The sequence below is a fragment of the Manis pentadactyla genome, chromosome 13, assembly GCF_030020395.1.
Source record: "Manis pentadactyla isolate mManPen7 chromosome 13, mManPen7.hap1, whole genome shotgun sequence".
Lineage (NCBI taxonomy): Eukaryota > Metazoa > Chordata > Mammalia > Pholidota > Manidae > Manis > Manis pentadactyla.
Window position 1 is genome coordinate 3,961,851 of NC_080031.1, and position 24,232 is coordinate 3,986,082.

Consider the following 24,232-nt stretch of genomic DNA (forward strand, 5'->3'; position numbering starts at 1 on the left):
CTGTTCACCATGTAAGAACTTATTCACTATGTAAGAATTTGTTCACCATGTAAGAACTTGTTCATTATGCTTCAGATGATTGGAGACTGTCAAGAATTAGGCTTGGGGTTGATTAATGATGGTGCATTGAGTCCCCTACACAGAATTTTATTGTTGTTAACAACCATTTGATCAATAAATATGAGAGATGCCCTCTCAAAAAAAAAAAAATGCAAGAAAAAGTTAAATAAGTGACTACTGAACCTCCACAATAGAAATATTATATATCCACTAATGACTGTGTTTTAAAGAATTTTAAATGACATTGAAAACTGCTCATGATTATCAAAAACAGTGGCAAGTAAAAAAGACTATTGTATGATCCCAATTATGTTTTGATATATCTCTAAGAAGAATATTGTGCAAAATGTAGTATGTTCGTGGGATTTTTTGACTTTTCATTTTCAAATAATTTCCAATTTAAAGAAAAGTTACAAAAATACTATTAAAAAATCCCATATATCTATCACCCATAGGAAACCATATTTGCTTTATTATCCTCTCTTGTGTATGCATATATTTCTCACTCTTCCTTCTATCTCTGCAGAGATATAAATAAATATATATTAGAAAAACTAAAAAAAAAAAAAAGCTATTGTACAAAGTGAGCTTAACTTCAAGGAAAACAACTCACATTTGCTGCCAATCATAAAATTCAAGCTTTCAAGAATTAGAATTCTGAGGGGGGGCGGAAGATGGCGGCGTGAGTAGAGCAGCGGAAATCTCCTCCCAAAACAACATATATCTATGAAAATATAACAAAGACAACCCTTCCTAGAATAAAGACCAGAGGACACAGGACAATATCCAGACCACATCCGCACCTGAGAGAACCCAGCGCCTCGCGAAGGGGGTAAGATACAAGCCCCGGCCCCACGGGAGCCGAGCGCCCCTCCCCCCAGCTCCCGGCGGGAGAAGAGCAGGCAGAGCGGGAGGGAGACGGAGCCCAGGACTGCCGAACACCGAGCCCCAGCCATCCGGGCCAGAGTGCAGGGCCCTCGATACTGGGAAAACAGGGCAGCAAGAACAGTGAGCAGGCACTGGAGGCTGGGCGACAGAGGACATAAGAAAAGCGAGCGACCATTTTTTTTTTTTTTTGAACTTTTTGCTGCTTTGTTTTGGCGAGCGCTTTTTGGAAGTCTTAAAGGGACAGGGACCCCAATACTAGGGAAACAGGGCAGAAAGACCGGTGAGCAGAGGCCTGAGGCTGGCACCGGAGAATAAAGAAAAACGAACGACCACCTTTTTTTTTTTTAATTAAAAAAATTTTTTTTTTTTTTTTTAATTAAAAAAAAATTTTTTTCTTGTTTTTTTTTGTGGTCGTTGTTTTGTTTTGGCGGGTGCTTTTTGGAAGTCTTAAAGGGGCAGGGCGGGCCACTTAATCCAGAGGTAGGGAATCCGGGATCTCTGGGCACCCTAACCCCTGGGCTGCAGGGAGCAGGGAGGCCCCTTACGGAGATAAATAGCCTCCCAGCAGCTCCTGCTCCAACGCGACTCCACCACTTTGGAGCAGCTGCCCGAGCCAGGCCACGCCCACAGCAACAGCGGAGATTAACTCCATAGCAGCCGGGCAGGAAGCAGAAACCCTGTCTGCGCGCAGCTGCGCAGCACAAGCCACTAGAGGCCGCTGTTCTCCCAGGAGAGGAGGGCCACAAACCAACAAGAAAGGAAGTCCTTCCAGCCGTCACTCGTCCCAGTTCTGCAGACTATTCCTATCACCATGAAAAGGCAAAGCTACAGGCAGACAAAGATCACAGAGACAACACCAGAGAAGGAGACAGACCGAACCAGTCTTCCTGACAAAGAATTCAAAATAAGAATCATAAACATGCTGACAGAGATGCAGAGAAATACGCAAGAAAAATGGGATGAAGTCCAGAGGGAGATCACAGAAGCCAGAAAGGAGATCGCAGAAATGAAACAAACTCTGGAAGGGTTTATAAGCAGAATGGATAGAATGCAAGAGGCCATTGATGGAATTGAAATCAGAGAACAGGAACGCATGGAAGCTGACATAGAGAGAGACAAAAGGATCTCCAGGAATGAAACAATATTAAGAGAACTGTGTGACCAATCTAAAAGGAGCAATATCTGTATTATAGGGGTCCCAGAAGAAGAAGAGAGAGGCAAAGAGATGGAAAGTATCTTAGAAGAAATAATTGCTGAAAACTTCCCCACACTGGGGGAGGAAGTAATCAAACAGACCACGGAAATACACAGAACCCCCAACAGAAAGGATCCAAGAAGGGCAACACCAAGACACATAATAATTAAAATGGCAAAGATCAAGGACAAGGAAAGAGTGTTAAAGGCAGCTAGAGAGAAAAAGGTCACCTATAAAGGGAAACCCATCAGGCTAACGTCAGATTTCTCAACAGAAACCCTACAGGCCAGAAGAGAATGGCATGATATATTTAATACAATGAAACAGAAGGGCCTTGAACCAAGGATACTGTATCCAGCACGACTATCATTCAAATATGACGGTGGGATTAAACAATTCCCAGACAAACAAAAGCTGAGGGAATTTGCTTTCCACAAACCACCTCTACAGAACATCTTACAGGGACTGCTCTAGATGGGAGCACTCCTAGAAAGAGCACAGCACAAAACACCCAACATATGAAGAATCGAGGAGGAGGAACAAGAAGGGAGAGAAGAAAAGAATCTCCAGACAGTGTATATAACAGCTCAATAAGCGAGCTAAGTTAGGCAGTAAGATACTAAAGAGGCTAACCTTGAACCTTTGGTAACCACGAATTTAAAGCCTGCAATGGCAATAAGTACATATCTTTCAATAGTCACCCTAAATGTTAATGGGTTGAATGCACCAATCAAAAGACACAGAGTAACAGAATGGATAAAAAAGCAAGACCCATCTATATGCTGCTTACAAGAAACTCACCTCAAACCCAAAGACATGTACAGACTAAAAGTCAAGGGATGGAAAAACATATTTCAAGCAAACAACAGTGAGAAGAAAGCAGGGGTTGCAGTACTAATATCAGACAAAATAGACTTCAAAACAAAGAAAGTAACAAGAGATAAAGAAGGACACTACATAATGATAAAGGGCTCAGTCAAACAAGAGGATATAACCATTCTAAATATATATGCACCCAACACAGGAGCACCAGCATATGTGAAACAAATACTAACAGAACTAAAGGGGGATATAGACTGCAATGCATTCATTCTAGGAGACTTCAACACACCACTCACCCCAAAGGATAGATCCACTGGGCAGAAAATAAGTAAGGACACGGAAGCACTGAACAACACAGTAGAGCAGATGGACCTAATAGACATCTATAGAACTCTACATCCAAAAGCAGCGGGATATACATTCTTCTCAAGTGCACATGGAACATTCTCCAGAATAGACCACATAATAGGCCACAAAAAGAGCCTCAGAAAATTCCAAAAGATTGAAATCCTACCAACCAACATTTCAGACCACAAAGGCATAAAACTAGAAATAAACTGTACAAAGAAAGCAAAGAGGCTCACGAACACATGGAGGCTTAACAACACGCTCCTAAATAATCAATGGATCAATGACCAAATCAAAATGGAGATCCAGCAATATATGGAAACAAATGACAACAACAACACTAAGCCCCAACTTCTGTGGGACACAGCAAAAGCAGTCTTAAGAGGAAAGTATATAGCAATCCAAGCATATTTAAAAAAGGAAGAGCAATCCCAAATGAATGGTCTAATGTCACAATTATCGAAATTGGAAAAAGAAGAACAGATGAGGCCTAAGGTCAGCAGAAGGAGGGACATAATAAAGATCAGAGAAGAAATAAATAAAATTGAGAAGAATAAAACAATAGCAAAAATCAATGAAACCAAGAGCTGGTTCTTCGAGAAAATAAACAAAATAGATAAGCCTCTAGCCAGACTTATTAAGAAGAAAAGAGAGTCAACACAAATCAACAGTATCAGAAACGAGAAAGGAAAAATCACGACGGACCCCACGGAAATGCAAAGAATTATTGGAGAATACTATGAAAACCTATATGCTAACAAGCTGGGAAACCTAGGAGAAATGGACAACTTCCTAGAAAAATATAACCTTCCAAGATTGACCCAGGAAGAAACAGAAAATCTAAACAGACCAATTACCAGCAACGAAATTGAAGAGGTAATCAAAAAACTACCAAAGAACAAAACCCCCGAGCCAGATGCATTTACCTCGGAATTTTATCAGACATACAGGGAAGACATAATACCCATTCTCCTTAAAGTTTTCCAAAAAATAGAGGAGGAGGGGATACTCCCAAACTCATTCTATGAAGCTAACATCACCCTAATACCAAAACCAGGCAAAGACCCCACCAAAAAAGAAAACTACAGACCAATATCCCTGATGAACGTAGATGCAAAAATACTCAACAAAATATTAGCAAACCGAATTCAAAAATACATCAAAAGGATCATACACCATGACCAAGTGGGATTCATTCCAGGGATGCAAGGATGGTACAACATTCGAAAGTCCATCAACATCATCCACCACATCAACAAAAAGAAAGACAAAAACCACATGATCATCTCCATAGATGCTGAAAAAGCATTTGACAAAGTTCAACATCCATTCATGTTAAAAACTCTCAGCAAAATGGGAATAGAGGGCAAGTACCTCAACATAATAAAGGCCATCTATGATAAACCCACAGCCAACATTATATTGAACAGCGAGAAGCTGAAAGCATTTCCTCTGAGATCGGGAACTAGACAGGGATGCCCACTCTCTCCACTGTTATTTAACATAGTACTGGAGGTCCTAGCCACGGCAATCAGACAAAATAAAGAAATACAAGGAATCCAGATTGGTAAAGAAGAAGTTAAACTGTCACTATTTGCAGATGACATGATACTGTACATAAAAAACCCTAAAGACTCCACCCCAAAACTACTAGAACTGATATCGGAATACAGCAAAGTTGCAGGATACAAAATCAACACACAGAAATCTGTGGCTTTCCTATATACGAACAATGAACCAACAGAGAGAGAAATCAGGAAAACAACTCCATTCACAATTGCATCAAAAAAAATAAAATACCTAGGAATAAACCTAACCAAAGAAGTGAAAGACTTATACTCTGAAAACTACAAGTCACTCTTAAGAGAAATTAAAGGGGACACTAACAGATGGAAACTCATCCCATGCTCGTGGCTAGGAAGAATTAATATCGTTAAAATGGCCATCCTGCCCAAAGCAATATACAGATTTGATGCAATCCCTATGAAACTACCAGCAACATTCTTCAATGAACTGGAACAAATAATTCAAAAATTCATATGGAAACACCAAAGACCCCGAATAGCCAAAGCAATCCTGAGAAAGAAGAATAAAGTAGGGGGGATCTCACTCCCCAACTTCAAGCTCTACTATAAAGCCATAGTAATCAAGACAATTTGGTACTGGCACAAGAGCAGAGCCACAGACCAATGGAATAGACTAGAGAATCCAGACATTAACCCAGACATATATGGTCAATTCATATTTGATAAAGGAGCCATGGACATACAATGGCGAAATGACAGTCTCTTCAACAGGTGGTGCTGGCAAAACTGGACAGCTACATGTAGGAGAATGAAACTGGACCATTGTCTAACCCCATATACAAAAGTAAACTCAAAATGGATCAAAGACCTGAATGTAAGCCATGAAACCATTAAACTCCTGGAAGAAAACATAGGCGAAAACCTCTTAGACATAAACATGAGTGACCTCTTCTTGAACATATCTCCCCGGGCAAGGAAAACAACAGCAAAAATGAGTAAGTGGGACTATATTAAGCTGAAAAGCTTCTGTACAGCAAAAGACACCATCAATAGAACAAGAAGGATCCCTACAGTATGGGAGAATATATTTGAAAATGACACATCCGATAAAGGCTTGACGTCCAGAATATATAAGGAGCTCTCACGCCTCAACAAACAAAAAACAAATAACCCAATTAAAAAATGGGCAGAGGAACTGAACAGACAGTTCTCCAAAAAAGAAATACAGATGGCCAACAGACACATGAAAAGATGCTCCACATCGCTAATTATCAGAGAAATGCAAATTAAAACTACAATGAGGTATCACCTCACACCAGTAAGGATGGCTGCCATCCAAAAGACAAACAACAACAAATGTTGGCGAGGCTGTGGAGAAAGGGGAACCCTCCTACACTGCTGGTGGGAATGTAAGTTAGTTCAACCATTGTGGAAAGCAGTATGGAGGTATATCAAAATGCTCAAAACAGACTTACCATTTGACCCAGGAATTGCACTCCTAGGAATTTACCCTAAGAATGCAGCAATCAAGTTTGAGAAAGACAGATGCACCCCTATGTTTATTGCAGCACTATTTACAATAGCCAAGAATTGGAAGCAACCTAAATGTCCATCAATAGATGAATGGATAAAGAAGATGTGGTACATATACACAATGGAATACTACTCAGCTATAAGAAAAGGGCAAATCCAATCATTTGCAGCAACATGGATGGAGCTGGAGGGTATTATGCTCAGTGAAACAAGCCAAGCGGAGAAAGAGAAATACCAAATGATTTCACTTATCTGTGGAATATAAGAACAAAGGAAAAACTGAAGGAACAAAACAGCAGCAGAATCACAGAACTCAAGAATGGACTAACAGGTACCAAAGGGAAAGGGACTGGGGAGGATGGGTGGGTAGGGAGGGATAAGGGGGGGAGAAGTAGGGGGGTATTAAGATTAACATGCATGGGGGGGTAGGAGAAAAGGGAGGGCTGTACAACACAGAGAAGGCAAGTAGTGATTCTACAACATTTTGCTATCCTGATGGACACTGACTGTAAAGGGGTTTATAGGGGAGACCTGGTATAGGGGAGAGCCTAGTAAACATAATATTCGTCATGTAAGTGTAGATTAGTGATAGCAAAAAAAAAAAAAAAGGGCAGTTCCTGTGTGGTAACCTCCAACGAGTTCTACACAAGGGTATAAAGGGCATATAAAAGTGTAGGCAAAGGGTCTGTTTGTGTTTATACAGAGGATCAAAGCCTAATTGGGCTACCCCGAAAATGAACTAAGATACGATATGAAAAAGAACTTCCAACATCTGCACCCTCTGGAAGACTCATGCCAGAAGATGATCATCAAAAAACCCCAACAAAGATCCACGCACTGCTACAGCTGTAGATGCACTCATCCCACCAGTTCCTGGACCTGCCATGGGAATGAGGAAGGAGATATCTAAGCTGGCCTGTGCATACAGTAAAACAACAAAATTGGACTGGATCTATACTGTTGGAACTAAACCAAGAATTTGGAGAAGTGCAAATTGTAGCGCTCCAAAGTCTTACAACTACAAACTATTTATTGTTAAAAGAACATATGGCATGTGAACAGTCCCCAGGAATGGGTTGTTTTAATTTGTCTGATTTCTCTCAGACTGTTCAAGTTCATTTGGACAATATCCACCATATCATAGATAAGTTTTCACAAATGCCTAAGGTGCCTAACTGGTTTTCTTGGTTTCACTGCAGATGGCTCGTAATTACAGATATGCTTTGGTTATGTAACTATACTCCTATTATGTTAATGTGTGTGTGCAATTTAAGTAGTAGCTTAAAACCTATACATGCTGAAGTTACTCTACAAGAAGATATATCAAAGAAATAATCAATCTTCCCATGTTTTCTTCCGCCTGCTACTTCTATAGCTTTTCTTCTTCCTTCCTAATTACAACCCTTAAATAGAATTCGTGCCTCATATCAAATTTACCGAGTATCATAATTCTTCCAAGTGGTAAAGATACCTCAAGACAAATGCTGGGCATAGAAGCCACAGGGCATAAATATGCAAAGAAGTAAAAAGCTAACTTTTTCAAACAATAAGGCTTCTCTCTCACTTACCAACTTCACATTTCCCTGTATGGCCCCGGAAGATGACTGGTTAGCCAGAGACGGGTAAGATTCCTCAAGGGAGGAACAACCTAAGACAGGCACAGTCGCAGGGGGGCCATCAGGTGAGAAATTGGGGATCAACAGAGGTGAGGCTTAGAACCTCACCCCCCCGTTCTGAGAGAAATCTTCTGCATACGTGGATGTTTTATTGCCCTGGTCTAGCTTGGATTAACACATAGTCTACAGGCACACACTTGATCATCTACATGTGCTCTCTTACAACACTAAACTATGTTTTCTACCTTTATCTTGTATCTACTTACCACTTCAGCATTTTATTAAAAATAATAATAATAAAGAGAGAAATGTGGTATCCACATATAAATCAAGTATAAAAACCAAATCAGTATTCATATTTGAACTGACTGTTTATAGTTCATAATGTATGAGCAAAACCGAAAGTTTCTGTGATGACTGCTCTTGTACTGTTCACTATGTAACTTATTCATTATGTAAGAATTTGTTCTACATGTAAAAACTTGTTTGTTATGCCTCAGAAGATTGGAGACTGACAAAAATTAGGCTTGGGGTGGAATAATGATTGTGCATTGAGCATTGACTCCCCTATACAGAATTTTATTGTCGTTAACAACCATTTGATCAATAAATATGAGAGATGCCCTCACAAAAAAAAAAAAAAAAAAAAAAAAAAAGGACAGACTTCCAATGGTAAAATAAATTAGTAACTGGGATGTAATGTATAGCATAAGGAATATAGTCAAGATATTGTAACAGCCTGGTAGGGTGATAGCTGGAACCTAGAATTATGTATATAAATGTTCTACCACTGTGTTGTACACTTGAAACTCATGTAATGTAATACTGTGTGTCAACTACCCTTCAATAAAAAATAATTATTTAAAAAAAAAAAAGAATTAGAATTCTGAAAAACATGAACTCTCTAGCTTGCTGCTAGTCAAGAATTTTTGTGTTGAGATCAGAGGTAATGCTAACAAATACATGATAATTTGATGCCATGTAATGAAGCATGTCAACACATGGAAGGTCTGAAAAATTCAGCAAACTAACACTTTCCAAATGATCAGTGCATGAAGTTATAAAATCATGCATGGATAAAAGGTCCATCAAAAGCAGAAAAAAAATGGATTTTAATGTAACAGTATGAAAAGTTTTTTGATATTTTTTCAGACTCCATATTATAAATAATCTTAAAAAAACTTGCTGAGTTTTCGTGTAATATCAAAAAATATAATACTTTCCTTTTCTAACTATCTATGTTTAAGGTTGAATTTTCTTCCTATACTTCAATTAAACATACTGAAATAGATGTAACTGCAGAATCCTGTTGTCTACTATTAAGCCAGACATTAATGAGATGCACAAAAATGTAAATCAATGCCACACTTTTCACTATTTTTTTTGTTTGGAAAATAGTTATTTTTCCTTAAGAATATGGTAATTATGTTAACTTAATGACTTTATTATTTTTGATTCATTAATAAATAACACAGTAAACATTAGTAGATATAACCCACATAAACAAAAGTTAAAGGGGTCTTGAGATCAAAAGGTTTGGGAATCACTGTGCTAGATACTAGAACAATGTCCTGCAGTGAGCAAGAGGACATGGGATCCAACATATGAGCAGAGGGCCTGACTCTGGATAGGAGTACGTATAGTTCACCCACAATAAAGACAGAAAATTTGAGTATGTGGGTCCAGATGCCGGTAAGTGAATAGATAAAGTGGTAGGGATCAGTGAGACATTACAAGTAAATCACTCACAAGTCAGTGAAGAGAAGGTTCAAGCACTACATTTTAAAGATACTGCATACAGAAAGCTCCAGACTACAACCCATCACCAACCCCTCTAAACCTGAGGAAACATTAGACGTGACTGTCAAAGACAAAGGGTATCCTATCTGGATCATCTGAGCTGTTTGTTCAGAGCTTTAAAAAGCTTTGAAAAGTAAAAAAGGAGAAAGAAGAGTGTTTTAAGCACAGGAATTGAGGATCTCAAAAATATAGCTAACCCTTGAACAACACAGTTTTGAACTGCACTGCCTCTTTTATGCAGACTTTTTCCAATAAATATACTGGAAAATTTCTTGGAGATATGCAACAATTTGAAAAAATTGCAGATGAACCACACAGCCTAGAAATATTTTAAAAATTAAGAAAAAGATAGGTATGTCATGAATGTGTAAAATACATATGCAAACTAGTTTACTTTATCATTTACTACCATAAAATAAATACAAATCTATAAAAAGTTCAAATTTATCAAAACGTACAGACCATACATGGCACCATTTGCAGGCATGAGAAATGCAAACAGAAAGATGCAGTATTAAATCATAACTGCATAAAATTAACTGCAGTATTTACTGAACTACTGAATAATTTCATAGCCACCTCCTATTGCCATTGCAGTGAGCTCAAATGCTGCAAATATCTGCCTGAAATGCCACATGATGCTAATCACCTCCACATACGCAGTTCCTCTCTCCAGTAAACTGCACATGGAAGTAGAAAGTGATCTTTCACGGTTCTCAGGTATTTTTCATAGTGCTTAGTGCAATACCGCAGACCTTAAACACCCCACATGAAGGGCCACCATGTTGGTGGATGTGCTCCCAAGCAAAGGAAAGTCATGGCATTACAAGAAAAAGTTGAACTGCTTGTTATGTACCATGTGCTGAGGTCTGCAGCCGCAGCTGCCCACTATTTCACAGGAAATGAATCGAACATAAGGACCACTGTAAAAAAAGAAAAGGAAATCCATGAAATCATTGCTGCAGCTATGCTAAGAGGTGCAAAAACCTTGCACTTTTTGCAAAATACCTTTTTGTGTCATATTGAATATGCAGCTTTTATGTGCATGCAGGATTACTTTAAGGCATACCTACAGACTAGAAAACAACTCAGGAAAAGCAAAGTCATTATATGACAGCTTAAAGTAAAAGGAAGGTGAGAGTTCTAAAGTTGGAGAATTTAATGCCAGAAAAGGATGGTTTAATAATTTTAGAAAGAGGTTTGGCTTAAAAAATGTCAAGATAACAGAAGCAGCAACTCCTGCTGTGCAAGAGGCAGGCAGATGAGTTCCCAGATGCCATTAAGAAAATCACTGAGGAGAAAGGATATCTGCCTATACAGTTTTAACATAGACACAAGTGCCCTATTCTGGGGGGAGAAAATGCCACTTAAAAGTAAGGAAGAGAAGTTAGCACCAGGATTTAAGGCAAGAAGCGAGATGCTTTTTGTTTTGTGCAAAAGCAATTGGGCTTATGATCAGGCTGCCCTTATCTACACAGCTGCTGACCCCCAAGCCTTGAAGGGAAAAGATAAACATCAGCTGCCAGTTTTTTGGTCATGCCATTAGAAGGCCTGGATGAGAACCCTTTTCCCAGACTGGTTCCATCAGTGTTTTTCCCTGAAGTCAGGAAGTTCCTTGCCAGTAAGGGACTGCCTTTTAACGTTCTTTTGTTATTGGACAATGCCTCCAGCCACCCAGAACCCTATGAGTTCAACACCAAAGGTGTCGAAGTGGTTTACTTCCCCCAAACACAGCATCTCCAATTCAGTCTCTAGATCTGGGGGTCATAAGGACCGTTAAGGCCCACTGCACACGGTGCTCTATGAAAAGGATTGTCAATGCCATGGAAGAGAAGCCCAACAGAGAGACAGCATGAAGGTCTGGAAGGATCACATCACTGAAGAGGCCATCACTGTTAGAGAAAAAGCTGTGAAAGCCATCAAGCCCAAAACAATAATTTCCTGCTGTTTCCAGATGTTGTGCATGACTTCAAGGATTTACGACAGAGCCAATCAAAGAAATCATGTAAGGCATTATGGATACGGCAAAAATGGAAGGAGGGTGAAGGGTTTCAAGGTATGGCTGTTGGAAAAATCCAACAGCTAATAGTCCACACCAGAGGAATGAATAGAAGATGACTTGATGGAGACCAGTGCTTCTGCACCAGTGCCAGACAAGGAGGAAGAAGACATAGGAGAAAGAGGGCCACAGCACAAACTGACAATATGCACTCTGGCAGAAGCGTTCCAATGATTCAAGACTGCTTCTGACCTCTTTACAATATGGCTCCTTCTACAGTCCGGGCACTGAAACTAAAGCACAAGGGGGAAGGAGGACTGGTGCCAGAGAGAAACTCTTTTAGAGAAATGAAGTCAAAGAAGTCAGACAGAAATTATGACATATTTCCACAGTTACACCACGTGTACCTGCGTCCCCTACCTCCCCCTCTATCCCCTCCCACTCTTCCACCTCCGCCACCCCTGAGACGGCAAGCCCACCCCTCCTCCTGCTCCTCCTCGGCCTGCTCAGAATGAAGACCATGAGGATGAAGACCATTATGGAGATTCACTTCCACTTAATGAACAATGAATCATCACCGTGCTGTACAATTAATAAACATGCCTAGTATGTATGTGCAGGAGTGTCTTCCTGTAAAAATCTAACTGTACAGCAAGACCTGTACAGGATGCTTTTGTGTCACCCCCCTCATCACTGAGTGTTCACTGGATGGAACACTGTGTGCAAGATTTGTATGGAAGTGGGTAGACTGTCCTTACATACACATAAGGTGAGTAAACAGAAAACAGAAGTTTATGGTATCAATATATACAGTACTGTAGGTGTATTTTCTCTTACGATTTTCTTAAAAACATTTTTTTCTCTAGCTTACTTTATTGTAAGAAAACAGTATACAGTACATATACAGAATACATGTTGACTGTTTATGTTATTGATAAGGCTTCTGGTCAACACTAGGCCATTAGTAGTTAAGCTTCTGTAAAGTCAAAAGTTATATATGGATTTCAGCACCCTTAATCCACATGTTGTTCAAGGGTCAACTGTAGAAGAAGGAATCTGCTTCTTATTATTAACCTTATGATTAGAGCAAAGAAATGAGGCAGAGTGTAGAATGATTTAAGAATAGTGAGAGGTTAGGGTCAGATGGAAGAGAAAACAAAAATGTAAGAAATACTCAGGCTTACCTGTCCACTCCATCCCAGCGATACCCGGGCCAAATATTGAATCTGTTAGGAGGTGGAGCTGGGCCACTGTAGCGAGGGCTCACTAATGAGAGAGAGAAAAGAAGTTAGTGACCTATATAATTCAATTCAGAGCTGGGTGGCAGAGGGAAAAATATGTATAGAGATCTCTATTGAGTTGAACCAAAATTCCCAGATAGAAGGAACTAAAATTGTACAGGAAAGCCTTCTTTTCCTATAGCTACGTATCATCATCCAAATGATTCTCTCTCTTCACATAAGTCACCTCCATCTCTGATGATTCCCAGAAGGCTCACCTTTCTTATTCTTATTCTCCTTGGCCTTGTTCTTCTTGATAAAGTTGGCCATAGGGTCCCCCTCTCTTTCTTGCTCTCTCAGCATCCGGTCCAGATCTTCATCATCAATGTAGCGGGCCAGGGGCTTCTGCATTTCCTTTATCGCATCCTCCACATTTTGTTGCTGCAGCCGGCTCTGGGCAAGCCTGGCAAAAAGAGCCAAGAGTTGTGCCTATCCTGTTTAACATTTCCACTCCTACACTGAGATGGGCCATACTGCTCCATTTGCAGAAGTGCCTCTTTCTAGCACAATACATGGATTTCAGCAGCCTTGGTCAAATACTTAAATGGACAAAATTCCTAGAATGCCAACTGTGAGTGTGGAATATATCAGCTTTTAGGAAGGAAACAGAGTGCCCTGAAATTTCCCATTCCAGCTCTGAAGACAGACTAATGAATTAACTGGTCAGAAGAGTAGAAATGACTTCCTCCAGTCACTGCAGTCTTGTTTTATTTCATTGGTTCTCTTACCCTTTACCCCACTGGGCATACAGCTCATCTCTCTCCGAGTCTTTCTCTGCTTTTCTCCTTTGCTCTAAACGTTCCAGTTTCAAATTTCTCTTTCTACCAGACTTATCTCGAAATATGGTTTCAGCAAACTGGAATTCATCTGCAAAGGAAAATTATACTTTTAAAGATAAACACCGGTCATCAATTTCAGAAATAATATTCTAACAACTGAAACCAACCACTTGGGATTCTGATGCTGGATAAGAACTTCTGCAGCCAGACTACAAAGCGCTCCTGCCAATATCTAAGTACATATTGGCAATGACCCTGAAACCTAACATGTTTCAGGAAGGAAGAGGACCCACTGAAAAGTTAAAATAGTGCATAAAACGAAGCTGACATTTGATAGCAATTAAAAGTTTAAAATTTCAGCTACAATAAACTACATTTTTTTAAAAATGAGTCTCGACAGGTCTCTGCACTTCCACATTTTTACCTTCAAATGCTATTTCTTGGTCCCGCTTCTTGAGTTCCTGCTGCTCTTGCTGTATGTCAGTTAACACCAAGCCAGTTTTAGCTCCAGAATACATGTGTGTGGCCTGTGCAATGGAAAAGGGGGCAACCAACGTTAATGAGACGATCGCAGCAGGAGGCTCCAGGGGTACACACAGTTAGTGCATTTTTGTGTGATGGTCAGCAATACCCAAACCAGCTTTATATTCTCATTACCAACCACAGGGTTCACAAAATAGAAAAGAAGAAATAAAATGAGTTTCATGGAAAATTAATAATACTATCACGTCTAAGAATTAACAGAAACATAAGCCCACAAGATATTAAAGGAAAGCCTACCATCTTTATTTCTGACTTTTCAGCATATAAACTGCACACATGAAGACTCATTCTCAGGTGACCTGATCAGAAACCTCTATCAAGCTCTACACCCTATAGTAAAGACACACACTTAAAATGTATTCCATTTAAAATACAAACTTAAGCAAATCCTAGACCCTTTAACTGCAGATATATTTTAGGATGATGACAAGATACAACCAAATCAAAACTTTTTTATTCAACTCCACTTGTATCAATTTAACAAACCAACCCACAAATGGAGTATAGTGTATATCCTGATATCCTTAGCAATGCGTTAAACATGATTAATATTATTCAGGGACTAAAGAGATGCTAAATGTCAAAGTATCCAGTTGAAACACAAACCTAACTTTGTCCTCCAAAAGAGAAGAACCCCGCTTCCTGTGTTAGGGACAGGCTGCCCTTCCCTGCCAGAACCCCTTGGGCTACAGAGGAGACTCACCTGAGACGTCTTTGTGGAGGAAAACGTGCACACCACAGACTGTATCCCTGTTTCTTAACCAACGCACTCACTGGAGTGAGATTACTAGTTTGGTATTATTTATGACACAATGACACTAACTTATTTTTCACAACAACGTGTGAAGTATCTACTACTACTATCCACGGTTTATAGATGAAGAAGCTGAGCCTTAAAGATATTACGTATCTTGCTCGAATCTCACAGATGGTAAGCAGAAGTAGGATTCGAGCATGTCATCTGTTTGACAGATTTATAATCCTAACTCCACTCTGTAAACTACAGTTCTCAGTTTATTCGTAAGAAAATACAGAGTTTTCTGGACCTGTTAAAACGAGATTTGTAGAATAGAGAGGCTATAAAGGCAGAAGCTACTTAGGAAACCTGGTATTTGCAAGTTCATCCAGGCTGGGCCAAAGGCAGTCTTGCCCTCGGAAGGAAGGGCAGAGCTCTAGAGGTCCTTTGGACAGATGGCCATACCACCAGGACCTGCTTCCTCCTCCTCTGGCCTGTGACATGCACACAGTTACAAGACAGAGGACACTCTAAGAGAATGACATGGGGAGAAGTCCTACCTTCTTTCCTGGAGGCTGATTCCTTCGAGGTGGAGAGAGATCAGAATCGGATGATCCAGCCCTCTGTTTCCTCCTTGGTGGGGAGAGGTCAGAATCAGAGGTCTGGGGCCTAGGTCTATTCCGTGGAGGTGACAGATCTGAATCAGACACTTTCCAACTGCCACTGGGGTAAGAAGAGTCCAGCGTGTGACTCTGACATCTCCTAGGTGAAGAGCTTATATGAAATGTCCTATGGCTGGGGGAAGACCCTAGAAATTAAAGAATAAAGTCATTAATCCCCTTGGCAGAATCTAATAAAAGACCTTACCAGGCTATGTTTAGCATTCATTTAGTCCTCCTATGAAGAACTATCACTAACCTAATAAATACAAGTACGGATGACATGGGAGAACAGCGAAGTCAGAGACAACTTTTAAAACTAACACACAGGATGTGGGGTCCTACTCCCAAGTTACCACTGACTGTGACTAGTATGTGAGATCTCAACATATTCATCTAGGTCATATTTATCCACACACAGAATGTGCAAAACAACATGCACTCAGATCTCAGTGGTGTGGTGAAAATTAAAACTACCAAAACTATATTCTGATGTCCTCAGACTACATGACAACAATGTATTTAAATTTAAAAATTGAAACAATACCTAGGGACAAAAGATGGAGCAAATTTCAGCTTCAACAGGCCTGAGTTCAAGACATAAGCATCACAGACCATCTTCCAAAGAAGCAGTCCACAGTATCCATCAAGTCTTTAAAACACACACCTCTCTATCCTAGTAAATCAATTTCTACTTAATTTCTAAGAAAACACATCCAGAAGTTCTTAAATTTACAAGAAAGCTACCTAGAAGTAGATAAAGAAATAATTTAGAATGGGTCAGCAGCTTATGTACAAGGATGTTCATTATAGAATTACAAAAGCAAAAATACAGAAAAAATCTAAAATATGTAATATAAAGGAAATGTTTAAGTGAATTTATGTACTGGAACACCAGTAAAAATTATATCAACAAAGAGATATTTTTATGACTTGGGAAAGATAATGTTAAGTGAAAAAAACAGGTAAGAGTAGACATGCAGTATGTATATACTGCATAGGCAGAGCTCAAGCACATCAAAAATGAATAGAAAAAAAAAACTACAAAAAGAACACTGACTACAACATTAACAGCGATTGCCTCTGAATGACAGAGTTTTGTATGACCCTTTTTCTGCTTCTCTATACATTTCTATACATTCTGAAGCATCTGGCAGCAACATGGAGTATTTTTATTTGGGGTACGGAGAATAAACAAAAGGATATATAAAAACTTCCTCCCTGCCACTGTAAATTCTTAACTCTCCTCAGCCCAACCTCTTACCATTTCCAAGTTTTAAAACTTCTTCAAAGAAATTGCATTCTCATTTTCTCATTTCTAAAGATCACAAAAACCTAATAAAGCAAAGAAAGCACCTGGGGAATAAATCCGCCCTGTGGACAATCAAACGCTCACCTTTAGAATCAAGCTGCTTACTTCCAAAATGGGACTTGGCTTGTTTTTTCCGTGGAGGAGAGAGACCCAAGTCGTAGTCACGTTTGCTGTTCTTGGACAGGGACGGAGGAGAGCGCCCTGGCCCCTGCCAATGTGGAGAGGCTCTGCTAGAGGCCCTTCCTGGGGCGGCTTTGCTGCTCTTGTTTCTGGGCAGTGAATGAGGTTCTTCAGAAGCCAAACTGGAAGAGTCACGACGGGCTCTCCGGAGCTGCGACGCGTCCGAGGGGCCAGGAGTCCTTCTAGGTTGAGCTGTGTCAGGGGGGCTGTTGCGGGCCCTTCCTGAGGGAGAGAGATCTGAGGAACTGTGATGGGCCCCCCTAGGAGGAGACAGATCTGGCATGTCATGACGGGCCCTCCTCGGAGATACACCTGAAGGATGACGATGAGGCTTCCGGAGGAGAGAAGGATCCGGGGTGTCGTGACGGGCCCTCCTCGGGGGAGATGGATCCGGGGTGTCGTGACGGGCCCTCCTCAGGGGAGATGGATCCGGGGTGTCGTGACGGGCCCTCCTCGGGGGAGATGGATCCGGGGTGTCGTGACGGGCCCTCCTCAGGGGATAAGAATCCAGGGTGTTGTGACAGGCCCTCCTCGGGGGAGATGGATCTGGGGTGTCGTGACGGGCCCTCCTTGGGGGATAATAATCCAGGGTGTCGTGACGGGCCCTCCTCGGGGGAGATGGATCCGGGGTGTCGTGACGGGCCCTCCTCGGGGGAGATGGATCTGGGGTGTCGTGACGGGCCCTCCTCGGGGGAGATGGATCCGGGGTGTCGTGACGGGCCCTCCACGGGGGAGATGGATCCGGGGTGTCATGACGGGCCCTCCTCGGGGGAGAAGAATCTGGGGTGTCGTGACGAGCCCTCCTTGGGGGAGATGGATCCGGGGTGTCATGACGGGCCCTCCTCGGGGGAGAAGAATCTGGGGTGTCGTGACGTAAACGTCTGGGTGAGGACAGATCTTCACCGTGACCTAAACACAAAGAGCAAAGAGTCAGGTTCCCACAAATACTCTGTTCATGCCCAATACCAAAGTTTCAAAAGATGCCCCAGCAGCATACATCTCAGAGCCACTTAGGCAGCCCACAAGGACCGCGCGGTTCTCTTGCGTAGGGTCAGTAAACCAGCACTTGGGAGTATCTTAAGAATAATCTCTTGTATTAGCCCAACAAGTCATAAATTTGCAAAAGCATTTTAAATACATTCTCCATATTATACCTTCTAGGGCGAGCAGGGCAAATCTTCTAACTTCCAATCCAATGCTTTCCCCAAAACCTTCTTTGTGCGGAGGCCCCAGTCAGCGCCTCCTCCTGACATCTAGCCCAGGTAATTTAGTTTGTACTCACTCTCCTTTCAAAAGGCAAACTGACTAAACCTGCGCCCAGGTTTCAAAACGAAATGCTAACTATTCAATCCACGTCACTGTGCCCTTACGGGGTGATCACCAGAAAAAAAGAAGGGTCAGCATTTACTGCTCACCTGCTACCTGCCAAAGATGTGGCACAGCAGTTCTCACAAAAAAGCCTAAGAGCGGATATTCTTATCCTCATTTTACAGATGAAGAAATTGACGCTCAGCTTAAGTAATTTGTCAAAGTCACACTGCTAATAGGTGGTGGAGTGAACATCCAAATCCCAGATCTATTTGACTCCAGAGTCCATGTGGAATCCTTAAAAATACGCAGTTGGGGAAAGAGTTTAAGACTTTCAATTTTCAAAGGCATAACAGAATGAAATGTTTATAGCAACTCAGGACATTTTTAAAATTCAGCTTCTCCTCTCCCTCCATTTCTTGTCATTGAGCTCCACGGCCCAAATACAAATAAAAGCTGGGCAGAATCCAGTGAATTCTTGTTAAATGAATGAATTAAACCAAGTCAAGTCCTTCACTTTAGGAAATAGGCTGACTAGAAAGTACTGATATCTGTGAGTGACCTGACAGTAAATATAATCCATGAGGTTAATAAATTCCATGATATCCATAAAAAGGAAGCAAGGGTCAGTAATCAGTGAGAGTATTTCCAGTAACTGGGGATGAGGCACTGAAAGTGAGACAAAGAAAAAGAACTATCTGCCTATGTGTATGTGTATCACTTCCTCAACCTATAAATATGGAGACAAGAAGATTCTCTAAGAAAAAAGGATTACGGAAAAGACTGGAAAAACAACTATGGGATAAAGCAGAAAATAATGGATAAGAGTGAATAGGATCCAGATAAAAGAATATCGATAATAAAGTTTTGATTCCAAAAACCTAACAGTTATGTACCGAAAATTAACTGAGGCAATGGTGATTAGTAACTGTTATATAGAAAACTGTCATGCATTTTTCTGATCAGAACTGTAGGATAATTAACCTAAAGACACAAAGTATAATACCGAAAAAACAAATCCTGAATAAAGGATGTGTGAGAAAGGAACAAGGGTAAAGTGGACTTAACCACCTATCAAGATTCAAGGTCCTTGTTTATGAAGGAAGGAAAAGAAGGAGTAAAAACCCAGCACACTTCCACCTACCACACAGCCCAGATGACTGCGATCAGGGCTGGGACTAATTATTTCTTAGTCTGTGCCCCTTAGTAAGAAGGCCTACCTACCAAGTTTTTGGAAAAGAGGAAATGACTGCTAAGCCTCAAGTAATGATTTTCCAAAGAGTAGTAGAAAGGCAAGAACCAAATACCTTAGCAATTCAACAATTCAAGAAATATTTATTAATGGCACCTTCTTGTTCTGGTCAGGGGGAATACCAGGGCAACTAAGACTAGACTTCATCTCTGCTAAGACATGACAAATGCCCTTTATCTAATTCTCAAGAATTCAAACATTTTTTTTTACTAGGGAGTTAAATTATTAGCCTAGGGAGAGAGTATAGAGTAGGCAAGTGGAGCAAAATGTACTGCAAAATACCAGTATTTAAAGGAAGAACAAAGACAAACAACAAGGACAGAAAACACTGGTCCTTGACCCATATATGAGTCACTTCATTCTGGGAGAGGACACAGGTTGTTAAAGTCTCCAGACTCTGTTCCTCAGATTCTTGTGAACTCCCCAAAATCCTGCCTACATACTCTCCTATGTCTGCTCTTCTATTCTGGGCCAGAGAGAAGTGAGTGCTTCCTGACCTCAGAAACCCTAAAACCCAAATGTCAGTAAGCAGTCTCTCAGTTCCCATGACTTACCACCTCTGAAGAAGTCCTGAATTCTTTCCACAGTATTTTTCAGCACCAACAGCACACTAGAACACACTACCCATTCCTCTAAAAGTAAAGCATAGAAAAGGAAAAAAGTCTTCTCCAATAAATGGGAAAAATAGTTACCTATTACTAGAACTCACCTCCCAGAAGCTTCCATTTGGCACTGGAACGAAAAGCTTCCATCTGCTTTATGTCTTCCGGCCGCTCATCCACAAACTCAGCCACCTGTGGGAATGAGGACACCATGTTGAAGAAACAACAGGGTGTAGCTAAGAAGCACTGTGGTCTCAAGAACCTGACGCTATGCCCTTTCCCATTCCTAACATACATGGCACACAGACCCAAATGGCCATGAAGAAACATTGAGTGGCCCTCAGTTATGTTTGTTCCAGAAACATCTGATTGTCACTGGACGGTTTAATTAGTGATCGTTCCCTGACTAATCAATTTCCTTCCAAAGGCTAATTTCTTTTATTACAAACCTTTTTATTAACCTGCCAGTGCACAACTGCCACTTGAAAGCTGAAAGCTAAATTCCTTTTACCTTTGTACATCCCAAGTGAAACACAGGCAGCTTCCTGTCATGCCTACCACTCATCAAGGGCCTCTGGCTCTTTATGGAACCTTTCTAATTGTAAGGACCCACAACAACAGGTTTTCTTGAATCCAACCAAAGGAGGTCATTAAGAGATCAATAAAATCACATTTCTTATCATCCAAATTCCTACACAAATCTGGAATCTTCTCTATCATATCCTTGATAAATGATCACTCAACTAGTCCCTCCCTGACAGGGAACCAATTCACTGACAGGGAACTCAGTAAGTTACAAGGCAGTCCACAGCATTCTGGGACAGTACTAGAAAGTTCTTAAGCTTTATTGGACCAATATCTATCTTCCTATGACTTCTTCCCATTGATGCAATTGACCCCCTTTCTACATGACACTTTCAAAGATGGCTGGCATAATAAATTCTAGTTATACGGTGGCGACTATGTGCAAGGCATTGTTTTATGTTTTACTTGTATTATCTCATTCAGTCATCAGAACAGCCCTGCGAAGACAGGCTCCACACTACTAAGGAACAAACTATGACTCAGAGAAGTAACTTTCTTAATGTCACAAGCTAGCAAGTGCCAGAGCTGGAATTTAAACTCAGATCAGAATTTCCCTCTACCTCTCTTCTCCCAAGATCCTACCATCATGCCTCATATAGCCTATGTCTGAAATATCTCACTAGGCATTCAAAGCACAGACTTTCAAGCAAGAAGTGAGATCTAAACCCCACCCAGCCTTGTCACTTAACATCTGTGCACCCTTTGGTGAACTCTTCTCTTTAAGCCTCGACTTCCCCACTTGTAAGGGTAGGACTGAGGATGGCTATGAGAGTTCAGTGAGATCATCTGTGGCAGCTTAGCCGTGCTGGGCACAGGGCAACTGCTCAGCACATGATCTATTATTCCTGCCACTGTTACTGTCACTGTCCTGAGTCTTTTGCCTTTGTTACTGGTGGTGGTGATGCTCTTGCAGTAAGAGAAATGTACTCAATAATCAAATCCATTCTAACCTGAGCAGAGACACCTCCCTTGTTTAGGTACTGGTGTCAGTATTATAAAGGAAAATTAACATACTTGACTACATAAGAATTAAAATTTTTAAATGTTAAAAACTATTATAAATGAAAAGGCAAATGACAAAATATGCCTGTGACATGCAAAACATAAAATATTCTCATTAAACAAATATTTAGTCAATGAAAAAAATCCCAATTTTCTAGAAAAATAAGAATACCAAGAAACTCACAAAATACAAATGCCCAATAAACATATGAAAAATTACTTATTTCAGTATTTTTCAAAGCAATTGGACACTACTGCTCACCTGCCAAAGTGGCATAGGTGTGCTGTTGATTTATTGTTGATGATGTTGTGGCATTAATGAATTACTGGGGGAAATGGCATTCTCATACACTTAGAGTGGGAGCATAAATTTGTACCACCTCTTAGAAAGCATTATGAGAAAAGAGCTCAAAAGAACCATACTCTCTAACCTATTAATTTCAATTCAGAGAAATAAATAAATGGATTCCTACGATGATTTCTGTAAGAGATGTTTATCAAAACATTACATCTTTTTTTTTTTAATTCTGGTATCATTAATCTACAATTACAGAAAGAACATTATGTTTACTAGGTTCCCCCCTTCACCAAGTCCCCCTGACATACCCCTTCACAGTCACTGTCCATCTGCGTAGTAAGATGCTGTAAAATCACTACTTGTCTCCTCTGTGTTGCGCAGCCCTCCCCGTGCCCCCCACGCACTATACATGCTAATCGTAATGCCCTCTTTCTTTTTCCCCGCCCTTATCCATCCCGTCCCACCCATCCTCCCCAGTCCCTTTCCCTTTGGTAACTATTAGTCCATTCTTGGGTTCTGTGCTTCTGCTGCTGTTTTGTTCCTTCAGTTTTCCTTTGTTCTTATACGCCACATATGAGTGAAATCATTTGGTACTTGTCCTTCTCCGCTTGGCTTATTTCACTGAGCATAATACCCTCTAGCTCCATTCATGTTGTTGCAAATGGTAGGATCTGTTTTTTTCTTATGGCTGCGTGATATTCCATTGTGTATACGTACCACATCTTCTTTATCCATTCATCTACTGATGGACATTTAGGTTGCTTCCATATCTTGGCTATTGTACACAGTGCAGCGATAAACATAGGGGTGCATCTATCTTTTTCAAACTGGAGTGCTGCATTCTTAGGGTAAATTCCTAGAAGTGGAGTTCCTGGGTCAAATGGTATTTCTATTTTGAGCATTCTGAGGAACCTCCATACTGCTTTCCACAATGGTTGAACTAGTTTACATTCCCACCAGCAGTGTAGGACGGTTCCCCTTTCTCCACAGCCTCGCCAACATTTGTTGTTGTTTGTCTTTTGGATGATGGTGACCCTTACTGGTGTGAGGTGATATCTCATTGTGGTTTTAATTTGCATTTCTCTGATGATTAGTGATGTGGAGCATCTTTTCATGTGCCTGTTGGCCATCTGGATTTCTTCTTTAGAGAACTGTCTATTCAGCTCCTCTGCTCATTTTTTAATTGGATTATTAGCTTTTTGTTTGTTGAGGCATGTGAGCTCTTTATATATTTTGGACGTCAATCCTTTATCGGATCTGTCATTTATGAATATGTTCTCCCATACTATAGGATACCTTTTTGTTCTATTGATGGTGTCCTTTGCTGTACAGAAGCTTTTTAGCTTGATATAGTCCCACTTGTTCATTTTTGCCTTTGTTTCCCTTGCCCGGGGAGATATGTTCATGAAGAAGTCACTCATGTTTATGTCCATGAGATTTTTGCCTATGTTTTTTTCTAAGAGTTTTATGGTTTCATGACTTACATTCAGGTCTTTGATCCCTTTGGAGTTTACTTTTGTGTATGGGGTTAAACAGTGATCCAGTTTCATTCTCTTACATGCAGCTGTCCAGTTTTGCCAGCACCATCTGTTGAAGAGACTGTCATTTCCCCATTGTATGTCCATGGCTCCTTTATCAAATATTAATTGGCCATATATGCTTGGGTTAATGTCTGGAGTCTCTATTCTGTTCCACTGGTCTGTGGGTCTGTGGCTCTGTTCTTGTGCCAGTACCAAATTGTCTTGATTACTGTGGCTTTGTAGTAGAGCTTGAAGTTGGGGAGCAAGATCCCCCCCACTTTATTCTTCCTTCTCAGGATTGCGTTGGCTATTCGGGGTCTTTGACAGTTCCATATGAATTTTTGAACTATTTGTTCCAGTTCATTGAAGAATGCTGTTGGTAATTTGAT

General features: G+C 40.6%; 1 protein-coding gene across 4 annotated transcripts in view; it reads right to left on the reverse strand.

The window, feature by feature from the left end:
* BUD13 (BUD13 homolog) overlaps window positions 1-24,232 on the reverse strand; it is a 42,967-nt gene that overhangs the window by 11,840 nt on the left and 6,895 nt on the right. For 2 of the 4 annotated variants that reach the window (XM_036919818.2, XM_057491163.1), the window contains exons 3-9: window positions 20,546-20,630; window positions 17,181-18,185; window positions 15,686-15,933; window positions 14,271-14,373; window positions 13,796-13,934; window positions 13,286-13,470; window positions 12,972-13,053 (exon numbers count right to left, since the gene is read on the reverse strand). In XM_036919818.2, the coding sequence (XP_036775713.2) occupies window positions 12,972-13,053; window positions 13,286-13,470; window positions 13,796-13,934; window positions 14,271-14,373; window positions 15,686-15,933; window positions 17,181-18,185; window positions 20,546-20,630 (1,847 nt within the window). The remainder of the gene's footprint in view (window positions 1-12,971; window positions 13,054-13,285; window positions 13,471-13,795; window positions 13,935-14,270; window positions 14,374-15,685; window positions 15,934-17,180; window positions 18,186-20,545; window positions 20,631-24,232) is intronic. The other 2 variants (XM_036919819.2, XM_036919820.2) reach the window with 2 other exon arrangements.